General features: G+C 35.6%; 1 protein-coding gene across 8 annotated transcripts in view; it reads right to left on the bottom strand.

Annotated features, from left to right (window-relative positions):
* LOC110840595 (protein lap4) overlaps positions 1 to 13,362 on the bottom strand; it is a 110,502-nt gene that overhangs the window by 46,180 nt on the left and 50,960 nt on the right. For 6 of the 8 annotated variants that reach the window (XM_087347702.1, XM_087347698.1, XM_087347696.1 and 3 more), the window contains exons 20-23: positions 12,863 to 12,943; positions 9,220 to 10,026; positions 1,365 to 1,475; positions 249 to 428 (exon numbers count right to left, since the gene is read on the bottom strand). In XM_087347702.1, the coding sequence (XP_087203828.1) occupies positions 249 to 428; positions 1,365 to 1,475; positions 9,220 to 10,026; positions 12,863 to 12,943 (1,179 nt within the window). The remainder of the gene's footprint in view (positions 1 to 248; positions 429 to 1,364; positions 1,476 to 9,219; positions 10,027 to 12,862; positions 12,944 to 13,362) is intronic. The other 2 variants (XM_087347700.1, XM_087347701.1) reach the window with 2 other exon arrangements.

Below are 13,362 nucleotides of genomic sequence, written 5' to 3' on the forward strand. Positions count from 1 at the left end.
CAAACAGTAAGTATCCCCTATTGGCTACATTTATAGTAAACCCCAGTCATTTGGTACATAGTCAGACACTATACTGACTGAGCTGTCTTGGCTCATAGACAGAATCTGTACTTGCATTGCTAGTTCTTTAAAAAATACTACTTCTAATATTGAAATGGAATGAGTGAATAAGTGTTCAACTTAAAGTTAATACACACATTATCCATGGTACAATCAATATATAGATTTTAAAACAGCAAAGAACCAACCTGATAGCCCTCTGGCAAGGGATCATGCTGGATGGCGAGAACTATTTCATCTCCAGGTTTCAAAAGTTTCAGCACTGCTTCCTGATGGCTTGATTTGGTCACATCTTCACCATTCACTTTGAGGATTCGATCCCCCATTCTTAACTTCCCTGACCGAGCAGCTATTCCACCTGGAACCACCTGAAACACAATTTTCAGATTTCAAAATACATGCATATTTTTATCAACTTGTTTTATATAACATTTTAATACCGTGTTGTGTGTTTAGAGACGTCACATATAACACAGTACAATGCAGAAAATTAAGCCTACCTTGCCACCCCTAACATACCAAAACAAAGTGTAAGAAGGGCACTTGTACTGAATGACCTGAGAGCATTAGCAGATTGTGTATTAAAACAGAATAGCACAGGAATAATGATTTGATATGTTCATAAATCATTATATACAAGAAAACAAGTTGCAGATAAAATAGATTATGGAATAAGATTACAAAGATAAAAACATTTCAATTCCAGCAATGATTAAGAAAACCAACAAATGGATAAATTCAAAATATGTCTAGTATATTAAATAAAGTATCACTAATCCAAGTACAAAGCAATGTTAAAATTTACTCAGTATGCCCAATAACAGTACGAAATACTGAATGTTTGTATACCTGTAGAGTGTCATCAGACACATTCTTCTGTATAGAGAACTTAATAAATAAATAAATTAATTAAGGACAAACTTTGAAAATGCGAGGATGCTCATTATGAAGGACATCGCCACAGTGTGGTAAGGTTGATAAGCATGACATGCATTAACACTATGAAATACATATAAAACTACCTCAAAATAAAATACTGTTTAGCAGGTAAAAGTTGCCATAAGTACGTCAAAATATAAGCCAATGAAATTTCATCTTGAATAAGGAAAACTATATATGAAAATATTCTGCTAATCACATGTTGCAATGTGTGGACACTGCTGCAATCTGCTCTACAGACAAAAATTATAACCTTCTTGTCCTCTTCCACAAATTTATAAGTCTACTAATGTAGTGTCCAATTGGGAATGAATAATACTCAAATATAACTATGCTTTTAATTCTCTAAAAAGCAGTGTACTTACATGTGATATGAAAATGCCTGGTTCACTTGCTCCAAAGGGCATACACGAGTGGTCTGTTCCTCCAATAATACTGAATCCTAATGAACCACCCTCTTTAACAAGTGTCACCTCCTGCAATCGAGAAAATATAATTAAATGTGATACAAAAACTGGTAGTACTAATCTCACTCATTACTCCAACAGAATATCACACACATCAAGACTTAACCTCATAGCCATTTAAAACTACTGTCTCATACATATTACTATTAAACATAGGGGCTTAAATGTAATTATAAGGGGAATTTGGTAACAATCTCAAAACTATACACAGTGATGGAAAAGAAAACATGGTCATTACTTTAACTTATCATAACCCAAAAAACAATACTAGAAATGCAATTCCTGAAATTAAAATCTTACAAACAGTATTTAGTAACTATAAATATGAACTATAAAAGATGTTTTAAAATTCTGTAACCCACACATATCCCAATGATGCATAGAAGCTGATTTTCTACTGCATGTAATTCATGTAAAAGTAGAGTTGTGCCTGGTATTAAGCACCATACCGTAAAGACGTATGGTGTAATGAAGGTATAGCTCCATTTCTTGACCTTTGCACTAGATGGAGGTGAGTGGCCAGTTTCATGCCCCAACCACAAGCCGCTATGTACTTTTCCTTGTGAACCTTATGGAAACATTTCACATACCACCCAAGGAGTTCACAAACAGTTTGGAAAATATCATTACAGGTTTCGATCATCCAAGTATTTATAATTGTATCTGTATGTTGTTGAAAATAATAATATTTGTCCCTTACCCTATCAAGCAGTGGCTCAAGATGTCATATCAATGAAATGTAGTCTGCAAGATCCAGAATTAAAAAGAATAACACATTATAACGTCTGCTTAACAACCAATGGAAGGCAAACACAAGCGTTGGTTTATGTAGTTAATTTAAAATGAATTACAAAGCTGAAATGCATATATCAAAGATGCAAGATTTTTCTTTCTTAATTTCATGAACTAAGAGGGCAGAGTTTGTTGAGCAGATGTTATGAGAAGCTGTCCTACCTTTCAGTTGTCATCTTGCGATCAGATTGCAGAAGCTTTTTAAGCAGCACTTAGTTAAGCTATATTATAAGAAAACAATATGCATAAAGTATGTACAGGCAGAGTTAATACAAAGTCTGTAAGCAGATTGAACAACCAAAAAACTATTTAGCATGAAGACGACTGTCTTCTGGGTTGTTGCATCAAGTAGTCTGGTATAAGTTTACTGGAGTTTCAGAGGTACTTGCTGCCTTACTCACCAGGGCAATGTTCTACTAGACTAAATGGCACATCATCCCAGAAGACAGTAATCTTCATACTCACAACCATGAAAACCTAAAATCTCATCTCTAGTTTGTTGTCCATATTTTACTCATTTAATTATTTTAAAGATCTGTTTGTAGTGTCTGATATATATGCTACGATGAAATGGAATAATATTGTACTTGAATTTTCAATTACAGGCTTACTCTGTCTGGAATATTTAAATCATTGTGGTACCTGCATGGATGCAGTCTTCAAAACAATTAACTCACTTACTTTTTTTTAAAAAAAAGGAGATAACATGATTGCCTACTATGTTCTATGTTATTCTGTAGAGGCTTAGAGATGTTGTGTTGGTCTGGCTTGCCGTTGCAGGAGTTCTACAACTTGTATGAATAATCTAGAAAACCTCAATAATGCATGAAATGGCCAATGCTGCAACTGGGCTGTAGTACCGACAATAATACCAATAAAAAAATTAAAAAGTATGTAAGACATGACAGGTTTTCATGACAGTATAAAATCACATTGTGGTCTTTCAAATTATGATAGTGTGTAGCCCAGTAGATAGTTACCAAAACAATGACAGAATCTACTACCTCATCTTCTTCTAACTTGGAAATGAAGGCAAGTTTCCTACAAAAATGCTGGTGACCCCCATGACACTACACAGCATCATAACCCACAAAATCACAATGTAATAAAAAATTAACAGGTTGTCTAAGCTACTTACAGATCTATAAGAATCTTGTGCAGATGAAATCTGCAAGGACACAGTAATTTAACTTGAATAGCTGAAGGTAAATGTAAATCCACAAAACCTTCAAACAGACAACTAGCCTCTTACAAAGAACAGTCCAACTGCAACATGCTATTTAATTCCCATGCAAAGAAGTGTCAAACAGAACAGTGCTGTGTAATACTGGATACAGTACACACTCATGATCATGCAATAAACAAATGCACAAAGCCAAATCAGTATCATCAATTTTATTGTAGTTCGTCTAAATATTATAATATAAGTATTCCTCAAGAACATGATCCCCAGTAACTGTTTCAATTTTTATGGTGGTCTCTAACTGCAGGGAATGGATGAAAGAATACACTTTCAAGGTGAAAGTACTTATACAGTATAGCTATTAACACCCCCCAAAATAAAACACATTTCTTGGTTTATTTAATTACGCTGTCAACTGCAAAGGTTGTACACATAAATGACACGATAATAATGAATGAAAAAACAGGAAGAAATAAGATTGAAACAGCTTTGGTCTAAAATAAGTCAAAGGAGGAGCTGAGGAAAACCACAAAAACCTCGGGATAGCTAAAGCTCTAGAGTACAAAACAGAAATGTTAACCATTACATAACAATTTTCAGGCCACAATGATTGGAGCAATGGTAGTAGTAATCTTCATTTATATACATTGTTGCATACTAATTGATATCATTAATACCCAGTTTTATATTTATAGATTACATTATCTTCCAATGGCATAACTGCTGTGAAAACATCCAGAATAAAATACTGTCAGAATAGCACAAAAATATTCACCTTCATTTAGATAAGAACTTATATTCAACAAGGCAAATAAAAACCAGTAAGATGATGGAAATATTTTAGTTGTGCAATGAGAAAGCTGAACTGGCATTCTCAGGAGTGAATACGCCACACAAGATTATAACAAAGAAAAACATATTTTGATATTCATCCAAAATACTTTTATATATGATGTATATTTAAAGAAACTTGTGGATGAATAACTTAAGTACCTCTATGCCTTGAATATTTCTAATGCTTATCAGACCTGCCAAAAAACAGAATTTGTAACAAAACATAGTACCTGTACTGTTGACTAGCTATGTAAAAAACACATTTGCACACACAGTAATTGAATAATAAGATCAATGATGTATATGACATCTCAAAGAATGCATGTGGGATAAATATGTGCTTGAAATTGGAGTGTACTTTCACACTCTTGTTCTTTCAAGAAAGACGAGGGGAGATAGAAGGGCTGGGTGACTGCTACCCAAGATGACAGAAGGGGAAACATGTTACAAAAATGCTGACCTTTGCACTTGTTACTGTTGGTTAGTTTTCTCACCAGAGTTAGTCACAAGAAACTGAAAACGGGTTAACCTGCACACATACATTGAACATTGTTAATATTCCCAGATAATACAGTAAAATGACATTAAATCGAACACCTAGTTCAAATCTGCAAAACATCATCTTTCCCTCTGTAACCAAACAGGTGTGTTTTGCAGTAGTAATGCATCTGGTGCATATTCAGAAAGTCTGTTTGAATCCTGACAAGGGAGAGGAAATGTTGATTAATTCTGTCATTATCCTCAGTACCTCCACAACAATCTTAAAATACCACATCCTGCCCAGTCATTCTTTGTTCAGTACACATATTCATTCTTCCACGCCATATGACATTATATGCTACTTGTCAAATAACTTATGAATGAACTAATTGCATGTGATAAAAAAATCTTCATCTCATGTAAGTGTTAAAACCACTGACCATCTCTTCAGTCTGTTTGTTTAATTTCCTATCTAACTGCAACAAAGCAGTGTCAGAAGTGAATAAACTTTTCAACATGAAAGAAAACAAATGTGAGGCCGATAAGGATGAGAATTAGATAAAAGTGGCAAAGGCAGAGCACATTGCTCCAGCTGTTTCTGAAGGTTCAATAACATTAGTGAAAAACCTCAACATTAAATACAATGCTGAGCCACTTTAATCCAGTTACATCCTCATATCCTATTTCCATAATATCTCGTCTCTGTCGTCCTATCAAATGGCAGCTTCCCAGGAGCCCCCCCCCCCACCCACAAAAGTTTTCTTTTTCTTGTTATCAGTCAAAGCTAAATATGTAGACCATCCTTCATTTCACTACTTTAACTATTGAAACTTTAAAAAAAATATTTCATCAATAGTATTTTGAGATCTGGCGTTCGATTTAAGACACTTCTCTGTATTCACACACATAAGCAGTATGACAAGAACACACAAATTTAACATCAATGCTTAACAGGGTAAATAATTAACAGCTTGGTAATTCATGCAGATAATTTCAATATGGCACAGTAATTTACTTTTAAGATCAATCATGATTGCAATCAAAGTACTTCATGCAAACTAATATGGAATAAATATAAATATCTATGTCACAAGAAGTTTGTATATACTATTCCCTTAAATAACTTTGGGTATATATCACACAGGCAATAAAAAAAGAATACTGTGTGTTACTTCAGACGCTAAACTGGCTGCCAAGGCAACAACAGACAAAAAAATTAATACATTCACAGTGTGAAGTGAGTTTTAATTTTCAGGATTCTCACACCACTCATTGGGAATCCAAGTTACTGTTCTTGCACTGCACCACATCTGAAAGCTTATAGTTAACTTACTTTTTGGTGTTAGTAGCTAACGGCTCTAAAGAAAGCTAACATTGTTTGACATCATGACATAAACGTTATCAGAGTTGAACAGGAAAATATGTAAAGGAAATTTTAAAAGAGAATATAATAGGAGCTATAAATACAAATTTCTTTAAACAAAACATGTTTCATGAGACTGAAACACTAATAAACCACGCTGTGAGATGAGAACATGCAAAATGCATGTTACTTTAATACAAATACATATACTGCAGAATTTCTTTAAGTAGCCTGCTGGTGTTACGGGAAACCTTTTGACCAAAGGGAGGTCAAGTACATCAGCAAGGCAGGATATTACATGACATACCATCAAGATATATATAGTTAATTTAGTACTGGTGCCGTTGTGGCCAGACATCGAGATTGCCTTCAACTCTGCTATGAGACAAATACTATACAATCATCTCACTGAATTTGGTAAACTCATAAAATAAATGTGGGTAATTAAAATAAGTTTAAATAAAACTTGTATTTAAATCCATATATTTTTAAGCATTTGCCTGACAAATTTCCTATTAAGAGTTATTTAAAACATGGGGATGTCTTATTGCCATTGCTGTTCAACTTTACTTTAGAATATGCCATCAGCAAGTCCAAGAAAATCAGGAGGGTTTGAATGGAATGTATCAGCTTCTGTTCTGTGCAAAAGTTAATTAATGGAGAGGAAACAGTAACTGCAAACAAAGAAATTCTATTAGATGCTAGTAAGGATGGGGGTCTAGAAATAGTGGCAAAGCCCATTTCTTACCATCAAAATGCAGGGCAAAATCATAATGTAAAAAATCTAATTTACATTTACAAAGGAGTTTAACAAATTAAATTTGGGAAATGCTTAGTATTCTGCTCAAAAAATGTTCTCACATTTTGCAGTGTTTAGAAATTTGTGCAGGTATACAAAACAATATCATGACTTATATGACATGATATGCACAAAAATCCAGAATATAGAGTGTTCTGAATGCTGCAACAAAAGTATTACAAAATCAAGCAGTCAACCAACAAAGGCTTTCAAATAATCACTTCCATGATGTCTGTGTATTCTCAATAATTCTCAAAGGTGCAACAGCCACTTCCCACTTTCTACTAGTATTTATATGAATAAGAGAGCCGGGATAGCTCAGTCAGTATAGTGACTAGCTACGGGCTGGACGACCGGGGTTCGATCCCCGATGGGGGCAGGATTTTTCCTCTGGCCTCTGCGTCCAGACCGGCTCTGGGGCCCACCCAGCCTCCTCTACAATGGGTACCGGGGTCCTTTCCCGGGGGTAAAGCCGGCCGGGGCGTGATGCTGACTACTCACCCCCATCTAGTGCCGAGGTCAAGGAAGAGAGGAGCTATACCTCCTCTCACCCCAAACGCCTACATGGCGTATAGTGGGACAAACAAATTTATATGAATAAGAGGACTAGGTAAGCTGTTGCATATTTCACCCTGAAGATGCAAACTTCCAATTACTTAAAAATGTTAGCAAACAAACACAATATTCAATCAACACCAACAAAGCAGCCAATAACCTGAAAGTTTTAATTCTACATACAATAATGAAAATTGAATTCAAAACCAAAAATCTGTGTGTAATTTCTAGTGTATGTTATTACTACAAGTTTAGTTTCAGAAAATTTCATCCACTTATGACATGGAATCATGTGTCAATAAAATTGTGTAAAATGCATGCAACTTCATACTGAACTGTAAAATACATTCTCAGTACATGATAATCATTCTTAAAAACATTTACCAAGCTGTTAATTTATAAATGCAGCAGAAATTCTATGGATGCAGTTTATATTATATGCTGACGGAGATTGAAACCTTGGTATTTGTTCCATTTCAATGAGCAAACAGTCTAAAAATAATAAGGAATTCTGTACCGTTCATATTCCACATATTATCTAAATAGATGAATAAATAAATGTCATATCTGAAATGTTCACATGCTGCAATATGGCTGAGTAAAACTAATATTTTCACAGTACCTAATCATTGCTAAGTACCCAAAACATCAATCAATCTCTGCCTCTTCAATATCTAATATGATGAGGACAGAACAGAATGAGGGAAATCAGTGTTTTAAGCCTGGACCAGCGGTAGTGGGAGGAAGGCGAAAGGTGTCAAATTGAAAGAGAACATCCATTCAGGAATGGACCTATATCTGTGTTCCTTAACCATACACGGAGGTATCATTCTGTTAAGTCCTGAAGACAGAAGCAGGTGTTCCCAAAACCTACAGTTTTATTTAGCCATAATATGGTCTAGAACCAAAAAGACTTCATTAAATTTTTTCACCACATCAAGAATACCAGAAATATGAAAGTTATCTGGAGTCAGAAGGCCTAAAAACAAGTACAAGAAATACCCATAAAAACATTAATTTTAATCCACGATAAACAGAACATTTGCAAAAGCATACAAACAATTATAGAAACAAGAAGATGATAATGTAACAGTAATAAACTTATGTAAATAAGGAAGCATAAAATTTGAATATGTTCAAAACATATTAACACAATCCACATTCATACATAAAAAGGACAAAGAAGACTCTATCCTTCTTCTGCATGGAAATTAACCCTCAAAGTACCAAAGTTAAACAACATATCCTGAGCATGTGCTCCTACTAGCTCTGTGACCTCTTTCCTCCAGCCTTCCAGCATTACATATGTTGTAGTGCACTTCTTCCAGTAGAAATGCTGACAAGCGAAACATTTTAAAATTATGTTTCTTATATGGGTATGTTCCTAAGTCTTTGAAGCAAAAGAAATTTAACTTGTACCTGTAAAATGAACTTGTATTTTAAAATTCGCTACTCACAGGATTATTTTGTACACAGGAGTGTCCATATAAAAATATCAAATGTTTTTATCAGCGGCTATTCTGGTTGAGCATATTACTGTCTTAAACCGTTTCTATTCTGCATTGGTTAATAACTACAGATGTATGAACAAAGCAAACATTACTGTCAGGATTTGCAAATATCCAGACTTTCATAAACTGATACTAAAGACCATTATACTTCTGCATGTGATCATCTTAGATTTAACAACTCTTCTAGCATCTGTATATTACCAGGTTTCAATCTGACCGTACATTGCCCAACTAACCTCTATGATGACGGGAAGAACCTCCTTGTTCTCTGTGACCCGAGTCACAACTGTCTCGGTGAAGGTGCTCTTTGTGATGGTCTCTGTCACTTTACCGAGAGTTGTTGGGGCAGGAGGGAATTTGATGTCCCCAGCTGAGTGGTCAGGTTGCTTGATAGTCACTGTCACAGTGGGCCCAGGGGTCTCTGGCGTGGGATCTGTGGCGGAGGATGATTGAAGGAACCGAGCAGGGATCATTGCTTGGAATTCCTCATTGGTGATGGGCTTTGGAAGTACCTGAACTGGTTCTGATGTGGTCTCAGGTGCAGGAGCAGAAGTATCCGAGCTCTGTGGCTGAAAAACACGACGGGGGGCAGGACGTGGGGGTTCTACCCTCGCATCAACACTGGTATTGGCATTGGCACTGGCACATTTTGCAGCATCTGAATGATGAGTGTCTGACAATGCACTAACTGTTTTCTTATCACTATCTTTTACTGTTTCGGACGTTTCATTTCTAAGTCCAGGCAACTTTCCAAAGCTTGTACCACCGGTTCTCTCAGATATCGGTCGCCTGTAACCACTATAACCGGGCCGGTTTGCCATGTAGCTATTGGCACTATACAGTCCAGTATATGGTTTTGGGACACCAAACACGCGAGGGGACTTCTCTGAGCCCGGGCTTGGTGAGGGAGATGGGCTGCTACACAATGACTCACGAGGAACCAACACCTCTCGCTCCACCACCAGACGGACAAATCTCTCAAGACCAGTCAGCATTGATACTGCCTGGTCATGTCGAGCACCCTCCATGTCAACACCATTAATCTGTAGGGAAGACAGACCACACTGAGTCCTCACACTGTCACATATTCTCCAAACAGCTCTTCTAGAACCTGCTCTGAGTTTATCAATTTGGATCATTCAGTGCAACTAACACGCATGCAGATTTATGTTTCTAATTTACTTTCAGAATTTACATAAAATTATTAAAAAACCATGCAATGGCTTATACAAAGGCTGATATAAATCAATCTCTGATTTCTCTTCCCCCCCTCCCCACTATTTGTTTCTACTAGTCCCTTTTGTGATGCCTTCACATTCTACAGAATTCAATGCACTCACTGATGCAGAGGGGGAGTGAAAGACTGATCCTATACACTCACATTATACTGTATGACACTACTGTCACTGTCAGCAAACAACATAGTGACTCACCTGTTACTACAATTTGCACATTTTAAAAATTAAATTTCAGTTTCTATAAATCATATTTTAAAGATATATTTTACAGCCACGAAAATTCCCAGTATTCTGTAATTTTACTTCATTTTAGTCACATGCAGGAATACAGTTTTGATGAGATACAGAGCACTACAGCAAAAAGGCTTCATTGCCAAATTCAAGGGACCAATTTTCTTTTATTTACTTATATAGATATTCAAATTTAAGTCTTTTGAAGTTTAGTTCCAATTTTAAATTCCTTCTGCATCTGCTGAATGAACTCAGCACATAACAAATTCCACCAACTATCATCATGAATATATACGCATATATAACCAGATTTAAGGTGTTATTAAGTTTCTTTCAGGAAACAGAATTTATTTTTTCTGCATGCTCTAAAATATCTCAGTTCCTGTATTTTTTACATGCCCAATGACTGAACCTTTGTATGCACACATATCTTGAAATATCTGCATCACAATTTAAAACCTAATGCAGTGACTGGAAACATCACTTAAGGGAGGCTGACTATCTTTTCCATCAAACACACAATTCTTTTGTAACAAAGAAGCTTGTAGCTTAGAAATTCCCCTTTTACCGTGAAATTACATACAGAAAGAAATATTTATTTTGTAAAGTGCTGTGTTTCATCCAGCATGTTAAATACACTAATCTTCCAATGAAAATGAAATGTGTAAGAGCAAGAGAAACTTAATACAAGCTGCACTCGTGTAATACTACGTGATTACATTCAACAAACTGCATAATTACATCAGAAGTAATATCAATTAAAATGTTTAAAGAAAATTATAAAAAGAGAATAGAGAATGTGAAATTTGCAGAATCCCACAGTATCCAAGATTTCATGTGCATTTTCTACTCTCTAACCTATTCATTAGAAATGGAAGGACTTAACAGAGTATGCTAATGAAGTATGTTAAAAGCATGTCATGTGATTAGAACAAGATAAAACAGCTTCTGTTTAAGAAGGCAAAATGAAAAGATTTTTAATCCCTTGCCACACCCTTTAAATTAAGCATCAGACCAGTTAATTGCAATGTCAATGTTCTTTATGTACTGCACTACACTTTAGAATATTAAGCAATTCAGGGACATTTAATTTGATTACATTCTACTATGTTAGGTATAGCACAGCAGTAACACAAATGAGCTCAAGTAGTTTCTAACTGACATTACTGGCTATGAATGTGTAATATGGGATATAAATGACAGTTTTCTGTCAATAAAAAATGGAGGAATTATATTTAGTCTAATGCTTCTCAAACTTACACCACTGGCACATTCAGAAATTATGGATTGGAAGAAATACTTTGTACTTCAAAACGTAGAAAGAATTTTTGTTCCTGAACTTGTTCAATGCCTTTACTTGTGGTATTCATAGCTTCCTGGCCTCTGCATGTACTAAATAAGTAAAAGAATCCATGTCTGAAATGAGGACCTCTACTACTTCCAACCACAAGATGATGGGGCGATAATACTGGCATAGCAGACCTACAGTGATTCATATAATTCTAAACCAAATCAGGGGCCTAGTAATCAACACATTTACAAAACTATGTCTTTGTGACAGGTGAGTGAAAAAACTTCAATGAATTTAAATGGTTTTGAACAGGAGGCCTTTGACAAAAGTCTACACACCACACCATGAGGACATACAGGAGGAATATATCTTGGCACTAGGATCCAGAAGAAAGTAGTTATGTCCTAGAGAGGCATTTGAATGGAGAGAATTAGAAAAACAACGAAAAATCTCATTCAAGATATAGCCTCTGTCCTAGCATCTGCCTGGAAAGATCAAGAAAAACCATAAAGAATCTGAGTTAAAATAACCAGTCCCATGCTAAATAAAAAACTGAGACAGAGGTTTAGAAAGCACTTTTTGTACTTGCCACATTTCAAGCATTTCGTGCTATACTTTATGCCAATCCAAGATATACAGGTCATAGCAATAAAAAGTTTAATGGTGGTACATATTACTGAAGCCAATATCATATGACATGCAATACCATTTTGTTAATCCACAGACAAATATGACTGCATGCAAGTGCCATGTGTTGATATTTATACTATTCCTCTTCTACCATTATAATGAAATCTAAACATACAGCACATATGTATATTAAGATCAAGTTACCATTACTTTCATATGCACAAGCAGAAAGTTGAATGTTTGTTCACTCACAGAATTAAAGTGCAATAAATACAGGAATGCTTTCACGGAATGAAAATAAAGAAACTGGTTCTGAAACAGAGCATGTTCCATCCTGAGCTGACACAATGAGAATATAACACGGTGAGATTTCAGGTGGGCTCCCTGATCAGAAACAGAACCACCATGCCACCAAGCGCACATAAACGCATAAAGCATTACTGACAAAACAACAAAGAGGCAACAAAACATTAAATCAACAATACATACTGATATCACCCTATCTCCCACTTGTAATTTTCCATCCTTTTCAGCTGCACCACCTTCCGTTATTCGAGAAACGTAGATGGCCTAGAAGGAGAAACAACAGTAACAATCTCATTATGCAATAAAAAAAACTAAAATTAGTTCTGTACTATACAATTACAGACTGTCACATCACCCAAAACTTTGAACACAGTGCACCCTGCTAATGGTAATTTTAGTGATTCCCACATCATTCCCTGAGTACCACCAGGCATGAGACTTACTGTTCTATGCAGAAGTAATTTTCAATATCTAATGTTGTTTCTGTGTGGTTCTAGATGTTCAACATTGTTGTCTAGACATTGATTATGGAAGCAGCAAAGGCGTCTGAAATGTTGGTTAACTTCTACCACAGTACACAGTGCTACAACCTACAAGACAACCATCTTCATATCCACCACTGTCAGAACCTCAAAACGCATTTATACACCAAAACTACTTCATTATAACTCTCTCAGATGTCA

This window comes from Zootermopsis nevadensis, unplaced genomic scaffold, assembly GCF_977971745.1.
Source record: "Zootermopsis nevadensis isolate Lab colony 2312 unplaced genomic scaffold, Znev_1.0 Znev_ptg000012l, whole genome shotgun sequence".
In the NCBI taxonomy this organism is placed as follows: Eukaryota; Metazoa; Arthropoda; class Insecta; order Blattodea; family Termopsidae; genus Zootermopsis; species Zootermopsis nevadensis.